This window comes from Ursus arctos, unplaced genomic scaffold (assembly GCF_023065955.2).
Source record: "Ursus arctos isolate Adak ecotype North America unplaced genomic scaffold, UrsArc2.0 scaffold_37, whole genome shotgun sequence".
Taxonomy (NCBI): Eukaryota; Metazoa; Chordata; class Mammalia; order Carnivora; family Ursidae; genus Ursus; species Ursus arctos.
Genome location: NW_026623053.1, coordinates 19,137,409 through 19,159,593, shown reverse-complemented (window position 1 = coordinate 19,159,593; position 22,185 = coordinate 19,137,409). Strand labels below are relative to the sequence as shown.

The 22,185-nt window shown below is 37.0% G+C and overlaps 1 protein-coding gene across 7 annotated transcripts in view; it reads left to right on the top strand.

Annotated features, from left to right (window-relative positions):
- Positions 1–22,185, top strand: part of SEC23A (SEC23 homolog A, COPII coat complex component) — a 70,635-nt gene that overhangs the window by 9,114 nt on the left and 39,336 nt on the right. For 6 of the 7 annotated variants that reach the window (XM_048220127.2, XM_057306348.1, XM_026513630.4 and 3 more), the window contains 10 exons: positions 4,683–4,903; positions 5,273–5,334; positions 10,225–10,466; positions 11,917–11,974; positions 12,180–12,266; positions 13,408–13,644; positions 16,336–16,415; positions 17,580–17,724; positions 19,647–19,805; positions 20,880–20,995. In XM_048220127.2, coding sequence (XP_048076084.1) covers positions 10,246–10,466; positions 11,917–11,974; positions 12,180–12,266; positions 13,408–13,644; positions 16,336–16,415; positions 17,580–17,724; positions 19,647–19,805; positions 20,880–20,995 — 1,103 coding nt within the window. In that variant the 5' untranslated portion in view covers positions 4,683–4,903; positions 5,273–5,334; positions 10,225–10,245. Of the gene's footprint in view, positions 1–4,682; positions 4,904–5,272; positions 5,335–8,404; positions 8,504–10,224; positions 10,467–11,916; positions 11,975–12,179; positions 12,267–13,407; positions 13,645–16,335; positions 16,416–17,579; positions 17,725–19,646; positions 19,806–20,879; positions 20,996–22,185 lie in introns of those variants that run through there. The other variant, XM_048220170.2, reaches the window with a different exon arrangement.

The window sequence follows — 22,185 nt, the reverse complement described above, 5'->3', positions numbered from 1 at the left end:
ACAAAAAAAGAGAAAAAGAGACAAACCAAAAAAAAAAGACTCTTAACTAAAGAAAACAAACAGAGGGTTACCAGAGGAGTGGTAGGTGGGGGGATGGGTGAAATAGGTGAAGGGGATTAAGAGTACACTTACTGTGATGAGCACTGAGTATTGTATAGAATTGTTGAATCACTATATCATACAACTGAAACTAATATAACACTGTATATTAACTATACTGGAATTAAAATTTTTAAAAATAAAGAAAATAAAGAATTTGGGGGGGAGCTTATATCAGATTTTATATTTTTATAGTCAATGTCAAAACTTAAAAATGATGATAGTAATAATTTTAAAAAAGATTTATTCATTTACTTATTTATTTGAGGCAGGGGGCAGAGGGAGAGGGAGAAAGAGTCTCAAGCAAGATCCGGTTGCTGAGTGCAGAGCCCAACATTGCAGAGCTTGATCTCACGACCCTGAGATCGTGACCTGAGCTGAAATCAATAGTCAGATGCTTAACTGTGCCAGCCAGGTGTCCATAATAATAATAATAATAATAATAATAATAATTTATGATTGTTTAGGTTTTCATGCTCATTCGTGAAACTTTTTTTTTTCTTATGGTGAAAAATGGTGGTTTCATTAAAGCATGGGGACAGAACCTGTGAGCAGAAAGAGCTGCTGCTCATTCATGAACATTTAAGGAACAATTATTTTGTGCCAGGATCTGTACAAGGTGGTGTAATGAAAGCCAACAATTATAGTCAATTGCATATTGGTAAATGTTTAACAAATATCCTTCAGATTCACAGATTAATCTCAAATGCCTTGGGCCAGGGATGTCTATAGATTAAGTTAGAAAGCCAGAGAAGGTTGTTTCAGGAGAGTCTTCCCTTTCTCCAGTTCCTAGTCCAACTCTCCTTTCCCGGGAGCTCAAGATATTTTCCATTCTCTCTCTATTTTTCTCTTCCTCAAATCAAAACCTCTTAACTTTCAGTACACCAAGAAAAATAGTCTTTACTATTTATAATCTGAGTCCAATGGACTCTTTAATTTTTATATCTTTATATCATTTCATGAGTTATTTATACAAACTAGAGTAAAGTGATATTCAAAGCTGTTATAAAAAGAGTAAGCTTTTATAAAAATAGTAAAGGCATAATGGAAAATGACTTTATTGGAAATCTAAATAAGTATCTAAATATAGCCGATCCCGATTTTTATTCCGTATTTTCCTGGTTTTGAAGACATATCCAAAATGGGCAATGTCCTCTGAATGCAACTGTGATGCATGAGTCTATAACATACCCATCTTGTAAATAGTGATTGCAGATCTCAAATGCATCACTACTATATCCTAGCTAATTGTTACTTCTGGTTCTTCATGCTTTTATATCATCAAAACACAGGACTGAAGAGTTTTCTGAGAACTTTAAAGGCTCATTGAAAAGAGGACAGCCATCTTTTTTGCTCCCTAATTGCAAAACTTTTGTATTTTAGTTTTATAAATAAGCAACCCAAAGAATTAATTTTTTTTAATTTTTAAAATTATTTATTTACTTATTTTTTAAAAAGATTTTATTTATTTATTTTGACAGAGAGAGAGAGAGCACAAGCAGGGGAAGGGGCAGAAGTGGAGAGAGAAGCAGGCTCTCCGCTGAGCAAGGAGCCCGATGTGGGACTCAATCCCAGGATCCTGGGATCATGACCTGAGCAGAAGGCAGACACTTAACCGACTGAACCACCCAGGTGCCCCTAAAATTTTTAAAAAGATTTTATTTATTTATTTTAGAGAGAGAGAGCGAGAGCATGCAAGTGGGGGGAGGGACAAAGGGAAGAGTGAGAGAATCCTCAAGTGGACTCCCTGCTGAGTGGGGATCCCAACAGGGCTTGATCCCATGACCCCACAATCACAACCTGAGCTGAAATCAAGAATCGGACACTCAATTGACTGAGCCACCCAGGCACCCTAACCCAAAGAATTTTTAATTTCTTTTTTTTTTTTTTTTAAAGATTTTATTTATTTATTCGACAGAGATAGAGACAGCCAGCGAGAGAGGGAACACAAGCAGGGGGAGTGGGAGAGGAAGAAGGCAGGCTCCCAGCAGAGGAGCCTGATGTGGGGCTCGATCCCATAACGCCGGGATCACGCCCTGAGCCGAAGGCAGACGCTTAACCGCTGTGCCACCCAGGCGCCCCAGAATTTTTAATTTCTAAGTTATCTATTTCCTTCCTATCATCTTAGTATTCACGACTGCCATTATTAGCATTTGTCTACTTAAGAATCATATCAAGTAAATTTATCCATATAAACATGATAAAAGGTGAAAGAATACTGTCAAGAATAACTTGATTACACAATATTTTGCAATAATAATCTGGACAGTCTCATTTTGTTGAGAGCACATATCAAGTTATTCCTTTGAATGAATAACTGGATAAAAATAACATATTTCGGGGCACCTGGGTGGCTCAGTCAGTTAAGCGTCTACCTTCAGCTCAGGTCATGATCCTAGGCTCCTGGGATTGAACCCCATGTCTCAGGGAGTCTGCTTCTCCCTCTCCCTCTGCCTCTGCCCCTGCTCTCTCTCTCTTGCTCAGTTTCTCTCAAATAAATAAAATCTTTAAAAAGTATTTCTTTTTTGTCCTTAGAAATAATATTAACTTAGAAAAAAGGAGGGAAACAATCCATAAGAGACTCTTAATGATGGAGAACAGAGGGTTGATGGAGGGAGATGGGTGCGGGATGGGCTAGGTGAGTGATGGGTATTAAAGAGGGCACTTGTAGGGGTGCCTGGGTGGCTCAGTTGTTAAGTGTCTCCCTTCGGCTCAGGGGTGATCCCAGAGTCCTGGGGTCGAGCCCCACATCGGGCTCCTCCGCTGGGAGCCTGCTTCTTCCTTTCCCACTTCCTCTGCTTCTGTTCCCTCTCTCGCTGGCTGTCTCTCTGTCAAATAAATAAATAAAATCTTTAAAAAAAAAAAAAGAGGGAACTTGTGATGAGCACTAGGTGTTGTATATAAGTCATGCATCACTGACTTTTATTCCTGAAACCGATATTGTGCTATATGTTAATTAACTAAAATTTAAATATTTAAATTAAAACACCTAACAAACAAAAAAAGAAATAATATTAACTCATTGATACTTGAGTTTGAGAAATTCTTCTAGGAGATAGTAATCTAAAGATTCCCAGTTTAAGATTTCACTATCATCATCAGGATGTAGATTGCTGTTCTCTGTATCTCTGCATTCATCTTCCAAATTCTGAATTCTTACCTATATTTATTGAAAACTAAAAGCATAGTACAAAGATCTTGAAAAATGCTGCAGTACTTTGGGCATTGCAAGAAGAAAATGCAATCGTGATGACCTACTTCACTATTGTATCATCTTTGGTAATTTTATTGTTCTTCCATTTTCTTATTATTGTAGTCTTTTTAATTTAATTTAATTTTTAAAAGATTATTTATTTATTTGACAGAGAGAGAAAGAGCATAAGCAAGGGGAGCAGGAGAAGGAGAAACTAGCTCCCGGCAGAGCAGAGAGCCCGATTCGGGGCTTGATCCCAGGACTCTGGGATCATGACCTGAGCCAAAGGCAGATCCTTAACTGCCTGAGCCATCTAGGCACCCCTATTTTAGTTTTTTTTTAAGAAGAGCTTGAATAATTGATGAGTAAATAATTCCATAGTTGATGAATTAGCAGACTGTTTCAAGATATAGAAAAATAAGATCACTGAGGTCCCATGATATATTCCAGATTTATGAGAGTCCAATGGATCCATAAGGCAAGTACAAATAGAATAAGTTTTATTCTATTTTTTAAAAAATGATTTTCTCTGTTCTTTGGAAGACCTCTAAGAAAGAATAAAAGTCATGAAATATGGGTTCTTACATATAGAACTCCAAAAAAAGAAAACCGCAGAAACCTAAAGTTGGGTCCAGTAGATCTTGATGCTCTATCTGAGGGTTAAGCTAACTCCTTCATCTTACAGTATACAAAGACAGATATAAATAAATTTATTGCCCATCCTAACATCTATTTCATTGTAATAGGGAACAAAGGCCTTTGTTCAGCTAAAAACAAGGGATTATGACTTCTTAGGTTTCATTGAGCTGAAAGGCAAAGATGCATTTCTGGGGACCACGAAATGAATGAAATTATCAAAGGTGCTATACTTTGGTTTATTCCTCACCGAATTCCAGGTTTCCCATGGATCCTCTTGTCTATGTCTATTTACGCTACTCATTCTTGGATCTTACTTCTTTTTGCGAATGTCCTTATTCCACCTTTTTACCATTGCCCACAGCTGTTTTCTTGCTGTGCTTTCAGTCAAGAATCCTCATTAAGGTAGCATCCTGGGCTCACTTTATTTGCAGGCCTACACCGAATTTTGTCTTTCCAACCTGTTTCTGTCTCTCCCATTTTGCTCAGCTCTTTCCTTGGAAAGAGAAGCAGAAAACACATTAAGATTAATCGCCAGAGATTGTAGTGAGGAGGAGGGATGGCAGATGCTGTGTAGGAGGAAAGAGGTGGACTGTCTAGGAATAAAAAAATCCAATGTACAGGCCAGGGATTTTGGCCTGTTTTGCCTATGTCATATCACCGGCATTGTTACTGCACCTGGCACATAGTAGTGCTCAGGAAATATTTGTTGCACTACGTGAAAAAAACGAACTTTTCACTGTGTTTTTTTTAGGGCAGATGTGGTTTTGTGGTTCTAGGAATCAACCAGGGCCCTCCAGGAGAGGATGTCCTACCCGACGCCTACCGCCCAGAGTTGAGGAGTCTGAATGGCGACAGAAGTTCCCACCGTCCCCTGCGGCCCTCAGGAAGTGGGATCTGCTGTGGCTCCCGGGAAAGGGTTAAGGCCCTGCAATTCCCCCAGGGTCCCTCTCCCCTCTAGTGGTCCCCAGCCAGGTTTGTCTCGGTTGCCCCGCCCCAGGCTCAGTCGCCGCCTCTTCCCTCCCCTCTTTCCTCCTCGTCCCCCGCCTCCCGCCCCCGGCTCCGCCCGAGTGCCGCGCCCTCCCCATTAGTTCCCTCACCCGGTAGCCCCGCCCCGGCTCCGTCCACGCCCCTTCCCCTCCCCTCTCTCCTCCTCCTGCCCTATCCCCACTCCACTCCGCCGGGTCCCGCACTCTCGCCTTCAGTTCTCTGGCGCGGTCGCCCCGCCCCTCCACCCCTTGACGTGGCAGAGGCGGCACCAGCCATGTTGGCCCAGCGGGGTTTTGCGCGGAGGCCGGGGGCGGGGCGGAGCCGGCCCTGATTGCAGTGCCACGGTTGTTCCAGGTCGGCGGACAGGACGGATTTTGCAAGGCGGTCGCTGCGACCGGTGCGGATCTCGTTTGGGGGTAAGGACTGACTTTGGGGCTGCCTCCCCCCGGCTCCCCGGAGGGGCCGCGGGCGCTCAGCGGAAAGCGGGGGAGGGGAAGCTATGTGGCTGTGGGCCGGCAGGCGGGGGTCTCTGGGGTGGTGCTGACTCTGCCCTCTTGGTACTCCGGAGCAGGCGGGCGCGCCGGCGGCGGCACCTTTGAATCCTGACCCCTTCACCGTCTCACCTACCACTCTGCTTCGTTTTTCCGGGGCCTACTGGCCCGGCCCCTCACCAAGCTTCCCAGGATAAGGTGCGAAAGCTGGGAGTCGGGTGAAAAACGGCAGTTCAGCATCTCGCCCAGCACCCACCCCCGCTTCCCGGGCGATCTGCCTTCCTCAGTTTGTCACCGCTTCTGGACACTTGAGCTTCTTGGTTCGTACCTTGCCTGATCTGAAGTGCCCTAGACTTTGAACCCAGGTGACTTCGTCATCGGTAGTTCGGCCTTGGGAGTCAAAGGGGATAAGGAGAATTAAGTGGCAGGTCAAGCTAACGCCTTAGGCCTCGATTACGAGTAGAGTGCCGTTTTCAGATCGGACCCATCTTTTTGTTGTGCTAGCGTTTTCCCGTTTTGGTGGGAAAGGAAAAGCAAAATCGACGTGTAATCTCTGGTGTATGTTGAATTCCCGTGAATTTCCTCAACCTCCACCCCGCAAAGCCGTGTATAACTAGCCAAATTAACTTGGTTAAAAGAAGTTTTAGATTTAAGCATGGATTTAAATATAAACGTGAAGTCTTCTTTCTCTCTCTTTTCCAGTAGTCTAATTAACATCGTTTTGGAAGTCCGACCATTTTTATTTGACTCATAGAATTTTAGTTAGAAGCAGCTTTGTAGTTTTCTAGCCTCAACCCCTCCTCTTACTGATGAGAAATTGAGGATCAGAGAGTTTAAGCTATTTGTTCAAGATCATAAAGTTAGGCATGAAAAGCAGTTGAAAACACTTCACTGAGGATTTTACAACTGAAAAGTAGAGAGGCACACTTAGTTGTTAAATACATCTGATCGGAAGAAGCTCAAATTTTTCTTGCAATTTAGGATATTTTCACTTAGGATCTATCAAAGTGCAAAAATTGGAATATTGCAAACTCCCAATTATTGAATAGGAAAAGCTTTTAAAATTACTGTGGGCATGTATTACATGTGAGCATGATATGCTAGGTTAAAGAAACATAATGTTTTGCTTTGCCTCTTTGCTTTTAGTTATACCATGAGAAATTATTTAACTGAAGTAAGTCCCACTGATTATAAGTTGTGCTGGGAAATGAGACATTTCTTTAGCATAGTTTTTTTTGTGTTTTGTACAACTTGAAAAAATATTATGATTAATATTTTAAATCTCCATCCTAATACAGTGTCTGAATCATTTGGTTTTAACATAAGATTAGCGGACAGAGTGCCGATCAAATAATGACATTTTATAAAAAGCTAGTTTGTAAAAGGAATTTATTTCAGATGTGCCATTGTTGGATATGAGGCCCAGCGTGGAAAGGTTTGTACTAGAATTAGTGATTTTAAAATTGAGCAGTTCCAACCTTGGAAAGGTGAGGGAAGTAGGGGAGGTGTTGTGCATAGCCATGTAATTGGACCAGTTAAGAAGAAATAGGTGGGACTTTTTCAAAATACTGCCAAGAAGTGAGAATGTACAAAATAAAATAGATGTGATTTAGTGAACAAATATGATCTTAGAGCAGCGAGGAGAAGGAGGGTAATTGTGCTCAAATATCAGACATGTGATATTTAGAATGTCATAAAAAGTAAGGATGTTACAGTCCAGCCTTGTTACTTGTAGAAACTTAAACCTGGCTATTGTGTGTAAATGTCTTTATGCTAAGTCTCATAGAGCCTTTCTCTATGAGGCTCTTTGATTGAATCAAGCCCTAATGTCCTAAGACCTTGGTTCTTAGGACCCCTTTGGACTCTTAAAATTATTGAGGATCCAAAAAAAAAAACACCCAAAACCCCTGAAAACCCCACATTAATAGAAGACAGGTGGATTTTCATATCTACTTCTGCATTGTCTATCATGATATGTTATTTTACTTGAATTGTATGAAAGAAGTCTGGCCTCACATAGATATGTAGTTGGAAAAAGGAGGATATTTTAATACCTTTTCCAGATAATTGTGCATATTCTTCTTTGATACTACACTACTACAACTTGACAGTTTTAATTCAGAAATCAAGGGTTAAGAGCAGTGAGAAGTCTGAAATCTTAGAAATGAACTTTTTGCTCTATTGCGTTAAACTTCATTGGTCTGTCCTGCACTTTGAATGGATCTTTATCCATGCATGATTTGTAATATCATTAATTGATCATTTGGGAGATTTTGCTCCACTGAATAAAGTATATTTTCCAAATGTTGACATGTTTCATTATACAATAGAAAATTCACATTAATATCACCACCGATCTTATCAGAAAAATCTTTACGTATTAGCTAGCTGTGAAGCACAGGACACAGATTTTCAAAAATTTTGGTATTTGTGGGGCATCTGGATGGCTCAGTGGGTTAAGCGTCTGCCTTTGGCTCAGATCACGATCTCAGGGTCCTGGGACTGAGCCCCACAACAGACTTCTTGCTCAGCAGGGAGCCTGCTTTTCCCTCTCCCTCTGTCTGTGGCTCCCCCTGCTTGTACACTCTCTCTGTCTTTGTCAAATAAAAAGTAAAATCTTAAAACTTTTTTTTTTATATTTGCTTGAAAGCTCAAATTTTATCTTTGTTAATAACTACTGTCAGTTATTTTCCAGGTGACAGACTCACTTCATCAGTTGAGAAAATGTATGCCGAATACCTAAGTACTAGTTACTTAACCATTTTTGGAGAATTGAGAAAATAGTCAAAACATTTTTGGTGTTTTTGTGGTTCAGATGAAAAACCCTGATTGGTCTAGTATTTTAATAGGTATTTTAATGCTTTTTGGTGATGCATTGTGTTATTTTTTAAAATTTTAATTAAAAAAATTTTTTGATGATACATTTTAGATTATATAGATTTGATTATACATGCAAAAATGGAAAACTTCATTTGCTTTTTGTTCCGTAGAAATAATGGGAGGGATTGCATAGTCCTGGAGTTTATTTTCACATCTGTAGCATGGAAGCTGTTGCTAAAAACTGGATTTCTCTCCCAGAGGAGAGAAAACTGAGGTTGGCATCTAACTGTCCTCTGACTATTCCAGACCTTTGTTTTATCATTATTTTTTAACACCCACTTTTTCTTGAAAACTCATGCTGTTTTTCTTGAATCTGGCTTCTGTATTTACCTTGAAGGTCATCTTTTATAAACAAGTTTAGTTATCTTAGGATTCCTCTTTATCCCTTATCAACCTTTGAAAAATCTGTGTTCGCTTTTGATTAGCATGTAATTCTCTAGTTGTCTCTGAGATTCTGATAGGGAATACAGAGTTTAATTTTTCTTTTTTTTAAACTGAGATATATTTAATATATAACATTCTTATTTTAAAGAAAATAAAAAGCTGCTAAGGAAGAGAAATACCTGGATTTGCTAAGCTTCACTTTCTGTAACTTTTATTAACAAAATCTATTTGAAAAAGTTTCTAAAATTAAAATTATTATATTCAGTATGCTTTTTTCAAACAATATCTTTTCTTCCCTTAGTTACATTTTAGAATCAGTTCCTCATCCTATTGTCATTCTTAGCAACTTCAGCATCACTCTTGGCTTTTTGGCACCCTACCTTCATAATACTTTAGTTCTTGATATCTTTCATCTCTCCTACAAATCTTTTGGCCTCCCACATAGCACTTTAAACTCTCTATCCTCTCAGAACTTTAAATTTTACAATTTCTTTCCTTCACTAATCACTGTTACAGTTTGAGAATGTGAGACAGAAGTGTTGCCTGGGTAGAAAAGCTGGCATTCTAGATGGAGAATAACAAGATGGAGATGTCTCTTGATACTGGGCCCTCATGAGAGCAGCATCCTTCTCCCCCCGCTAAGAAATTTAAGTGATTATATTAAAATTGCATGTCTCAAATTAGAGTTTAAAGTGCTCTCCTAAGTCGGAATGTTGGAATGTTAAAAATATTCTGAATTAAGTTACTGCAAAGGAAGTCAAATGGCATAAAACATAGGGAACACCACTTAGCAAGCATTTTATTTATTGTGCCACAGGTGCTCCTATATTTGAACAATAAAAAAAATTACCTGTCTAAAACAGAAGTACCCAGTTTTAGGAAAATGTTTTTGTTATGCACTGTTAAGCATTTTCTTCTAGCAGGTTTTGTGGAAACTTGTCATCTTCTGGTTAGAAAACCATATGAGCTTTAGAATATAATGTTTTTGATAATCTGTTCATTAGAATAATGTAATTTAGAGGGCTGATATGGAAAACATAGAATCTAAATTTTCCTCCATCTTTGACTTTCTTTCCTATACACTCTTAAATAAATAGGGCACCTATTTTACTTTTTTAAAAGAATGAATTAAAAAGGGCACCTCCTAGTGGGCCTAATGAGCACTGGGTTCTGTAGAGTCATTTGTTATTTTGTTAAAAGTGAGGTTATTGTTGCTTGCTAATTTTTTTTTCTGAGATAAATACTTTTATTTGGTTATGATTTCTCATGAATTAATATTGCTGAAAGTGGGGAAAACATACTTATTTTAGTTTTCCTTAAGAAGACTTTTAGGGGCGCGAGGGTGACTTAGTTGGTTAAGCTCTGCCTTCGGCTCAGGTCTTGATCCCGGGGTCCTGGGATTGAGCCCCACGTTGGGGGGAGCAGGGAGCCTGCTTCTCCCTCTCCCTCTGCCTGCCGCTCCCCCTGCTTGTGCTCTCTCTCTCTGTTAAATAAATAAATAAAATCTTAAAAAAAAAAAAAGATTTTAAAACATCTTTAATTTTGTCACAGAAGTAAGCATCAGGCTCTACGATGACAACATATTTGGAATTCATCCAACAAAACGAAGAACGAGATGGAGTCCGGTTTAGTTGGAATGTTTGGCCATCAAGTCGACTAGAAGCTACAAGAATGGTCGTTCCAGTAGCAGCCCTATTCACACCACTGAAGGAGAGACCTGATTTACCACCTATTCAGTATGAACCTGTTCTGTGTAGTAGGACCACTTGCCGTGCAGTTTTGAATCCATTATGGTAATTAAAATATACTGAAAAAACTTACGTGGCAATACTATTTCAAATTATAGTTTCTTTCTTGCTCATTTATATAAAATGTCTTTGTTTCTGTTACAGTTATTTTTTCAAATTAGGGTAGTCAAATCCAAAGACCTGTAAAATTGAAAGATATTCTAGTTGTAGTGTTGATAAGAGACCAAAGGTAAAATTGTCACTATATGAACTGTTAGATCCTATCACTAGTATCTCTAGATCCTGGTGCTGGTGCTAGGTATGTGTTATTAGACCCATCTTGTGTCATTAGAAGAGTCATAACTGAGTCTTATGGTGTTTGAAAATGTTATGATTTCTTAATGCATAAACCAGAATATCAAGAATCATCTTTTTATCCTCTTTCCACCCCCTCTCCCCACCCAGTCAGCTAGCAACTGTGATTCTGCCTCCAGAACATTACTGATTCTGTCTCTTATATTCAGTCTCTGCTAGTACACTCTACTCCAAGAGATACCACTTTTTTTCCTGGACAATTTAATTATCCTCCTAAATGGCCACCCTGTTTCCATTCTTGTCTTTCAGCAGTTTATTCTTTATCCAGAAGCTAGAGTGTTACAAATGGATATCAGATTATTAAAATCCTTTAATAATGTCTTATTATACTTGGAATGAAAAATCCAAACTGCTTGTCAAGACTATCAAAACCCTACATCATCTAGCCTTTGTGTATTTCTGCCTTCATCTTATATTATCCATTTTCCTTATTGTTATCTACATTATACCTTACCCTCTTTCTGATCCTTGAACATACCAAATTTATTCCTACCTTGAAACTTGTGCAGCAGCTGTGTATTCTGCCTGGATTGCTCTGCCTGGATTGACTGGTTCCTTTTCATTTAGATCACATTTCAGTTGTTTATTTAAGAAGGCTTTCTTTTAAAATAGCCCTCCCAAACATATTCTTACACCCTGCTTTGTTATCTTTAATCTCTTATTATCACTATCTGAAAGTATCTTCTGTGTTTATGCATCTCCTTTTCTATTGTATGTCTTTCTGTTCTAGATTATAAACTCCACGAATAACAGGGACTTTTGATCCTTTGTTTACTGCTGTATCACCAGTACCTGGAATAATGGCTGGTACATATTAAGCATTCAATAAATATATTTTTGAATTAAATAAATGTTTTCTAGATCTGAGTGTAGAAGTTACTAAATCATTTGAAGAAAAAAGGGATTATCTTAATTTTATTGATATTTGCTACATATTAAAAGTTATGTTCATTTAGGTGAACTTGTATATGCTAAAAGTATGAATTAGATACTGGCAACATCTGAAAGTAATGGCTTTTAAAGATCACTTTATTAATTTGAATGTTGTTCATGTTTTAGAAAGAAATTAGTTTTGCTGAAATTACGATCATTGTACAATTGAACTGAAACATGAGCTCTGTTTTATCTTTTCTTAAAACAGTCAGGTGGATTATCGAGCAAAACTCTGGGCTTGCAACTTTTGTTATCAAAGGAATCAGGTAAGAAAACCCCCAATGTAGATGTTAACGCTTTGGTACTGGTCTAAATATGTAGAAAAATGCATATTTAAAAAAAGATGAAATAATTTTTCATATGAAAAATACTTTTTAATAACTAAATGATCAGAAAATTATTTGCAGTTTAGAATTTCATTACTCTTTCTGGCAAATAATTTGTTAAACATTTTTGTTTTTTTCTCCATAGTTTCCACCTACTTATGCTGGTATATCTGAACTGAATCAACCTGCTGAGCTTTTACCTCAGTTTTCTAGCATTGAATATGTAGTTCTGGTAAGAACATAAGAGTAAATCCTTAAGAAAGTTTTAAATGTCTAGTAATTTACTTTATGCCAAAATAATTGTTTAGTTGAGATGACTTAAAGGGCATCATTCTTGGTTATCATATTGAATTGATGGAGCATTTAAGAGGTGAGAACTGTCCTTGTCAATTTGAACAAGGTAATTTCTCTGTTGTGGTTATTTAATGGGTGGCCAGGATATTGGGTGATGTGATGATGATACGCTATACTGAGTAGATCAATAAACAATTTTTCTAAGACTGGGTACTTCTATTTTAGACAGGTGTTTTTTTTTATTGTGCAAATATTGGACCATTTGCGGCACAATAAATAAAACGCTTGCTAAGTGGTGTTCCATATGATTTATATGCCATTTGTCTTCCTTTCCAGTAACTTAATTCAGAATATTTTTAACATTCCAACATTCCAACTTAGGAGAGCATTTAAAACTCAAATTTGAGACATACAGTTTTAATTTAATCAAACAGTTTCAATGTTGCTGTGTAGTTGGAAGGTTAGTTCAGAAATACGTAAGTCAATATGATGCTAGAACCTGATGGTATATCCCCAAGTCTAATTAATAAAGTTGCTCTGACTTTGGTCCTTGTTGAGAAAGTCTTTTTTCTTTCCTTTCTGAGTGCCTGTACATAGTTGTTTACATATTTAAGTATTAAAGCGATAATACGCTTTATGAATGTTGTAGAGAAAGCAGAATGTGGTTCACTTGATCCAGTAAGTAATTTGTCCAACCTACCTAGTTTCCAGTTCTCTTGCAGTCTGATTCAGGTTTAGATAATTATTTTATAAAAATTGCCTTATTTAGTTTTTAAGCTTTATAACTACTGTTTTATTTTAAGAGAAATAAATACTTGTTCTAGAAAATGAAACCTCATACAGTTAAAATCAAAAGCTTTGGAAACTATAAATAATGTTTTTAAATTTAATTTTTCTCTTGATATGTCCTAGATAGCTCTCTGTGCATGTATAACTTGTTTCATTTCTGAAATGACTTAAGAGTTCATTGTATGAATGTACTGTAAATTATTTAATTAGTCTTCTAATTATTCTTGTATATTGTGCTGAGTGTTAATGCATTAACATTATTTTCTTATTATTGCAACATTTTTTAAAAGCGTGGTCCTCAGATGCCTTTGATATTCCTCTATGTGGTTGATACTTGCATGGAAGATGAAGATTTACAAGCCCTGAAAGAATCTATGCAGATGTCATTAAGTCTTTTACCACCTACAGCTTTGGTTGGACTTATTACTTTTGGGAGAATGGTACAGGTTCATGAACTTGGATGTGAGGGCATTTCAAAAAGCTATGTGTTCAGAGGAACGAAAGATCTGTCTGCCAAACAACTGCAGGTAAACAGGAATGGTAGTTTGAACCTTATCTGTGGGCATCACTCCATAAATGTTCTGGGTATAAGTTTGTAGAAAATATTTTTATGATGAATGACTAATTAAATTCTAACAAAGTCTTTATTTTTTTTTTATTTTTTTTTATAATGATTTTTTATTATATTATGTTAGTCACCATACAGTACATCCCCACTAACAAAGTCTTTAAATTTAGTGTTGGTATCAGTTTTCTTTCATTTGCCTTAAATTGTTATTATACAGATTGAAGACCCCTCACTTTTAATGGGGAGACTGAAGGTATTTTGCTAGAGATTTGTCATGCTGAAGACTGAGGGAAAGCAACCACAGAATATTACGTTTTGTTTCTTGATCTCTCATTTAGGACCTAAACACTTTTATTATGTTTGGCAAGGGGAGTATTTTAAGGCTTGAGAGTTATTAATGTATGAACCAAGAGTATATATTTTTTCATACACTGGGACAACATTTTTATTTTGGGGGCAAATTGAAGCTTTTCTTCCAAGACGGGGAGTTCTGTGTGGCTTATTAGGATCATCTGGGGATATTTTTCAACATATATTTTTTTTGCCTAGAGATTTTGCTAGAATATGTGCTTGTATTGGGAGATTGTTGAGAGGGTTAAGATTGTTCATGTAAGCATTTTGAAAAACTTTATAAGTGACTCTGCTACAACCCCCAGTTAAGAATAGTTAGCCTAGAAGATGATAGGTAAGTCTCGTATACAGTAGCCAGACATTAAGTCGGACTTTGGAGCATCCAGGTAGCCCAGAATGAAAAAGAAAAGAAGATTTTGAGAATGATTTTAAATGATTCTATTTTGAAGCTTGGCAGACTTGGGATAGTGGTGCTACAGTTAATTGAGGTTGAAAATAGTGGAGGAATTTGTAGCTTTGGTTGGGGAGCATAATGAACCGTGAATAAGATCATGAATAGGATATGAGGAAGTGAAGAAAATCAGAGTCTGTCCTTTCAAGAGGTTTGTTGAAGGTAAGGAAGGCAACAGTGTTATGTGTAGGAGGGAAAGAGACGAAGGAGGGTGAGTGAAAGCAAGAGCGAGGTGAGGTTTCAGAAGATGCTAGGGATTCCTTCAGGAGCACAGGAAGCAGAGTACCTTGAAGAGGGGGATCATCTGTTTCTGTGAGACAGGAGAGAAAGTGGGCAAATTTTAGTCTGTGCCTTAGTTTTTTTCATTTGTAGACGAGAGGTAATAATAGTATCTGCCTTACAGTGTGGTCATGAAAATTAAATGGTTTGTGCCTGTAAGTGTTTGCTGTTGTTATTTTTCAGCTGTAAATTTATTTAAAGTTTAATGTTACCTCTGATCGTAGAGTACATTTTACTTAAATTATATAATACATATGTAATACATAAAATACCTCCTTTTTTTGTAGCAGGCAATAAATGCCTACAAATTTTTTTCTCCATTAAAATGTTTTTATTTTCCTTCTCTATCCATTTTGTCGAAAAGAGCTTGGGTTTGCTCCCCCAAAGAGTCCTGGATTCAAATCTTAACTCTTCCATTTGTGCAGTCTTGGGTTGATCTCTTCGCTTGTTCTCTTATCCTCTGTGAAAAAGGATAAACACCTATTTTACAAAGCTATTATTAGTATTAAGTGAAATAATGTGAGAATACTCAGAATAGTGTAAACTCTTACAGCGCTTTGTGGCAAAACCTGGGTTAATATCTTGCTTTGCCACTTACTAGTTGAGTAACCTTTGGCAAGTTACATAGCTTTTCTTAGTGTCAGTTTTCACTTACAAAGTAGGGATTAGGAAATCTACTTCATTATTGCTTTGTGAAGAAATAGTATATATAGTTTAGCACAGAATCTAACACATAGTAAGTTCTTAGTAAAAAGTTGGTTTTCCTGCTAGGAGTTTAGGAAATACTGTAGGATTAGTTCAGTATTTTTTTCTTTCCAAATATTTAGACTTTCTGATTTTCTGTTATATACTTTTACTCTATCACTTCATGACTAAGCATTTCTAAATTCAAGAAAACTTTAGTAAAATAATATTTTTATGTGTCTAGAGAGGAATTTTGTACACATTTAAAATTCAAAACAAAACTGACAATTTGGTTAGGCAGCAAGTCAAAAATTGAGAAAAATAGACATACGAGGTATGTGTACCTTATAACCCCTTTTATATGATTCCATGTATCTCTCCTGGGAAACATTTATTACAATTGCAATTTTATACTTTTTTAGCTAATGATCTTATTAACTGCTCTTTATTTCACCAGATTTTAATTTCATAAGGTCTGGGACTGTATATACTTTTTTACCATTAGATGCCTGGCTGGCACACAGCAGATATTTGAAATATAATTGCTCAAAGGGATGGATGAATATAAGTTAAGAAATACAGACATTCAAGTTACACAGTAACTTTTTGACTATTAATTAGAAATAAAGTATTTCTGAGCTAGTCTCCCTTTTGCTTCTTTAGCATCTTGTACTTTGCTCTCTTATGGTGACTATTTCATTGTATTGTTATTGTTTACCTGACAGTCTCCCCAACTGGACCTTTTGCTTTCTGAGGAAAGAGACTTTATGTTCTTTGTTTTTGTGTTCCTAATACCTAGCACAGCACCTTGCACATGGTAAGTAGTAGTTGATACATCTTTGTAGGAGTAATTGAATGGATATCACAGAAATAATCTCTTTACAGGAAATGCTGGGACTCTCTAAAGTACCCGTTACTCAAGCAACACGTGGTCCTCAGGTACAGCAGCCACCTCCTTCCAATAGGTAATAATTCAATATGGCAAAGAGAATTTTACAATTTGTGCAGCTCTTTTAAGGATCCCCTTACCTTGAACATAGATATGCAGTGATACTATGTTAAATATTTTTAGGGATATAAATACATTGCATTAGTATACGTTCTAAAGAGTTGAGGCAGAATCATGTCACCAAAATAGTTGGTTTCTCATCATTACGGTGTTAAGGAGTTACTTTAGTTTTGATATATTCCTGATCTTCTATTTTTAAGTTCATAAAAACTTTAGTGGTTGAAGGCAGCCAAGCAAAAATAGGGACTGAAAAGCTTTTCATTTTGCTCCTTAGCCTTAGAGGTAGTTTTTTTCCCCCCTAAACTTACTAATCAGAGGTGGTATTACTAAAATTGAGTTGATGCGTCTTCTTATAATTGTTTTAGTAGCCTTAAAACTTACTAGACTGGTAAATAAAAGATGCAGTCCTGAAGTAATACTTGGTGTGAGTGTTTCCCTTATGGCAGTTGTACTTAGACTGTGGTTCTGGACCAGTAGATAGCATCACCTGGGAACTTGTTTGAAATGCAAATTCTTGGGCCCTACCCCAGACCTACTGAAACAAAACTCTGCAGTCGGCAATCTGTTAAAATAAGCCCTCCCACCAGTTCTGATGTACACAAAAGTTAGAGAACCATTGGTCTGCCATGTATTCAAATTACTTTTCTCTATTTCTTTCTTTCTTTTTTTTTTTTAAAAGATTTTATTTATTTATTTGACAGAGATAGAGACAGCCAGCGAAAGAAGGAACACAAGCAGGGGGAGCGGGAGAGGAAGAAGCAGGCTCACAGCTGAGGAGCCTGACGTGGGGCTCGATCCCGTAACGCCGGGATCACGCCCTGAGCCGAAGGCAGGCGCTTAACCGCTGTGCCACCCAGCCGCCCCTTTCTTTTTCTTTTTTAAAGATTTTATTTATGAGAGAAAGAACGAACATGTGAGCAGGGAGGAGGAGCAGAGGGAGAGGGAGAAGCAGGCTCCCAGCAGAGGAGCCCGATGTGGGGCTCAATCCCAGGACCCTGGGATCACGCCCTGAGCCAAAGGCATACGCTTAATGAGCCACCCAGGCGCCCCGACAGTTTGTTTCTTAAACTCTTACCCATGGACATTTATAATGGACTTTTTATTTAATTTTGTTTTGCAGATTCTTGCAGCCAGTACAAAAAATAGACATGAATCTCACAGATCTTCTGGGAGAACTGCAGCGAGACCCTTGGCCTGTACCACAAGGAAAGAGACCTTTGCGTTCCTCTGGAGTGGCACTTTCCATAGCTGTGGGACTACTTGAGGTAGTGATGATAGCTTTGTTTGGGAACGTAAATGTGTATGTGTGTGTATCAATGATATGTACAAGGTAATGTTGAGTGAAAAATCAGGTCATTAGGACAGGAAGTGTATAATTATATTTAAAGTTTGACGTGCAGTATATCCTTTTGTGTAGAGAGGCGCCTGGAAGGGTGTTCGTCCAAATATTAGCAGTGGTAGGATAAGGGGAATTTTGCTTTTAAGTAGAATTTGAAAATTTTACACTGCACATATCTTAAGCTTAATAATTAGAAAAGAGAGTTTTAAAAAATGCTTTTTAAAAATGTGAAATGGTATCAAATTTACAGAAAAGTTGTAAACAACTTTTTTCCTCTTGAACTATTTAAGATGCTGATACGTTCCCAACCCCTTGAATACTTGAGTTGTATTTCCTATAAATCAGGATATTTTCCTATGTAACCACAATACAGTTGTTAAAATCAGAGTATTAACACTGATATATTACTACCACCTGATTTTCAGACCTCATTCAAGTTTTGCTGGTTATTTTAATAATTTCATTTACAGAAAAGATGTAGTCAGAGACGTGTTTAGTGGTATGTCTATTTAGTCTCATTCAGTCGGGAACAGTTCATGAACTTGATGCTTTGGAAGATTCAGGCCAGTTATTTCATAGACTCTCTCAAATTAGGTTTGTTTTGATGTATCCTCACAATTAGGTTCAGGTCTTGCATTATTGGCAGGAATATCATAGAAATAATGCTGTGTTCTCATTACACTCTATCAGGTGGCCCATGATTTTCATTTGCCCTATTCAAGGTGATATAATCACTACGATCACTTACTAAGATTGTGCCTGCAGGTTTCTCCACTGTAGAATTACTGTTATTTCCCCTCTTTTGTAATTAATAAATATTAGGTGGTGAGGATCTTTGAAACCATGCAAATATCCCATTTCTCATCAAAGTTTGAAGTTATTTATTAATATCATTATGGAGTTTAAATCTCCTTCTCTATATGTATAGTTACTCTACTTTGTTCCATAGTAAGAAAAATTTATATAATCCTATTAGAAATGCTTTTATTTGCAATTTGCATAGTCAGTTACTGGACAAAAAATACAGAGCACATTTTTCATCTTACCTTGTAGCTTCAGAAAAGATATAATTGACATAACTTTTGTAATCCAATGTGTTTGGATTCCTCAACATTTCTGGTCTGCTGATAGAACTCTTATTTATTTATTTGTAAAATAATACCACTTTTTCTCATGTCTCTGGTACCTTGGGAGGAAGGATAGGTAGATTAGAGTACTTAGTCCATCATCTTGAACTAGAAACATAAGCTGTGCTTGTGTTTTAAACATAAAAAATCAAAAATAAAACAACAACAACAAAACAGAATTCACTCTTTCTCTACTCCTCCCAGTCTAGGATTAGGTAAGCAGGAGAAGCATCTTTGTTTATAGGGATCAGGTTTATAGATTATTTTAGAGTTGGGAAGGCCCTATTACTTAGGATAGGATTTCAAAAGAAGGGTGTTCAAACAAATACCTTGTTTTTATTTTTTATTATTTATTTATTTATTTATTTTTTTTTTAAGATTTTATTTATTTATTTGACAGAGATAGAGACAGCCAGCGAGAGAGGGAACACAAGCAGGGGAGTGGGAGAGGAAGAAGCAGGCTCACAGTGGAGGAGCCCGACGTGGGGCTCGATCCCATAACGCCGGGATCACGCCCTGAGCCGAAGGCAGACGCTTAACCGCTGTGCCACCCAGGCGCCCAAATACCTTGTTTTTAAATTTCATTTTAAATATTTGGTTATTTCTTGGAAAATATATGCTTTCCTGTTTTCTAGAAGGAATATATCAAAATTTACTTTTAGAAATGTATATCCTTGAATTTTCCTTTAAACTCTTTTGACAAGTTACTTTTTTCCGATAGTGTACTTTTCCCAACACTGGTGCTCGTATCATGATGTTCATTGGTGGTCCAGCCACTCAGGGGCCTGGAATGGTGGTTGGAGATGAATTGAAGACACCTATAAGATCATGGCATGACATTGAAAAAGACAATGCCAAATATGTTAAAAAGGGAACTAAGGTAATTCTGGTTTTTAAGCCTTTTTGCTTTAGTAGAAAAATTTATTTGATAGAAGAGGAAGAATACAAATACTTGATGGTAAGAAATCTGATATTGTGAAGTCTGATACTGTAAGTACTATTCAGAATTGGAGAAATAGTCTTTTTTTTTCTTGATGATTTTTCTGGTTTTAAATATTTAAAGACTTAATAGAACCAATAGGTATCTCTTTAAAGATTATTCTAGAGAGAAGCTCTTTGTGCTTTTTAAAATATTCATTTTAAAGAATATCTTTCCTGCTTTGGAAAAATTTCTTGCATTTTCCAATTTTTCATTTCCAAGAGACTGTCTTGTAGCTAGGTATATTGTTCATAGCATGAATAGTCCATTTTCTTGTGAGTTGTTTTCTGTTCATGTTACCTAAATTTTATTTGGGTTTGTGGCAGTATGTTTTTACTTTTGACTATTGACTCCCTTGAATTGGTTCTGCTGTTAATGTCCTTTTTTAAAAAAAAAAAGACTCTCTGGAGTCCACAGTTTTAGCTTAGTTGTGCTGTATTATCTCTTTTCTTTTTGGTAGTCATTATAAATAATAATTTTAAAAGTGTGATTAATAACATAATTTTTGTCACTATTACTGGATGCTTTTTTCCTGCTACCTAATTTCCCTTTTGAGCTTGGAATTTTCATAGTTAGAGCTTCAAAAAGTGTTTTTTTATTTGTTTATCTAATACCTTTTGTTACTGTGTTTATATTTGATGTTTTTTTTACCTGGATGTGGATTTACTCAGGAAAAACTAGCAAGAGTTTGGTATGCCCTTTTCTCCAAGGTTAGCTTCATTTAGGAGTATATTTAGAAAGAATCCTTCAAAATGTAAAAGTATCAGGCTTCTAGAAGTTATTGTATCACTTTATGAGAAATTTTTTATTATAGAAAATTAAATTAGAACATACCACATTTAAGTTATTATGGATTATTCTTTTAGTATTTTTTAGGTTATTTTGATCTCTTTATGGGAAAAATGATTTATAGGATGGTTGAGTTTGTACATTACTTTGATTTGATTTGATTTGATTTAAAAAAATCTTTTGTAGCATTTTGAAGCATTGGCTAATCGAGCTGCTACTACTGGTCATGTTATTGATATCTATGCGTGTGCATTAGATCAGACAGGTCTCTTGGAGATGAAATGCTGTCCCAACCTCACTGGGTATGTATTTATAGTTCTTACAGTTTTTGCAATTATAGACTGATAATTACTGTTTACAAATATAAACCAATAATGACAGTTTAGGAAAAACAGTCATCATCCTGCCACTCCAGGACAACTGTTAACAGTTTTTGATACTCCTTTCAGTAAAGCTCACTTTAAATTTTTTCTAAAATTCAGTTATAAAGGCACAAGTTCTGTTTGAAAAGCTTGTCTTGATATCGTGCAGTCATTTTTTATTATTGTAGTAGCTTTTTGAGATACAATTCACACACCATAAAATTTCCCATTTAAAGCTTACAATTTAATGTTTTGTTTTTGGTATATTCATTCACAGGTTGAGCAACCATCACCAAATTTTGTTTTGTTTTTTTTTTAAGCATCTTATTTATTTTTTTATCTCTGAGAGGGAGGCAGAGAGAGAGAGAGAGAGCCACAAGCAGGGGGAGCAGCAGGCAGAGGGAGAAGCAGGCTCCCTGCTGAGCAAGGAACCCCACTCGGGACTTAATCCCAGCCACGACCCTGGGATCACGACCCGAGCCAAAGTCAGACACCCGACCGACTAAGCCGCCCAGGTGGCCCTCCAAACTTCTTTAGAACCTTTACATTACCCCCGAAAGTAACTCTGTACCCATTAGCAGTCATTCCTCTTTCCTGCTTCCTTCTTCTCCCTTTCTCCCTCTCTCATCCTAGACCACTAATCTGCTCTTTCTCTATAGATTTGCCTGTTCTTGATCTTAGGGGGAAACCATTTCATCTTTTGCCAGTAAGTGCGATGTTAGCTGTGGGTTTTTGTAGATGTCTCTATCAGGTTGGATAGTTTTCTGTCCTTAGTTGAGATTTTTTTCATGAAAGGGATTTATAGCTAGAGTGGGGTGAGTGAGAAGGACAGATTGTGAGGGTCTTTTGACTATTGTAAGGGCTTCAGATTTTACTTTGAGTGAGATGGGAAGTCATTGGAGAGTTTTCAGTAGAGGCGTGATATGATCTGATGTAATCTTTTAAAGGGACCATCTGACTTCAGTTTTGTCTACCGCAGAGTCTGTATAGGGATACAGGAATACCAAGTGGTGGCTAAGAAGAGGTTGGATTTTGGGTACAGGTAGAAGGTAGAAGATTTGCTGATAGATTGGATTTGGGGTTTGGGAGAACCAAAGAGAGTGTACTGAAAGGATTGCCCTTTATTGAAA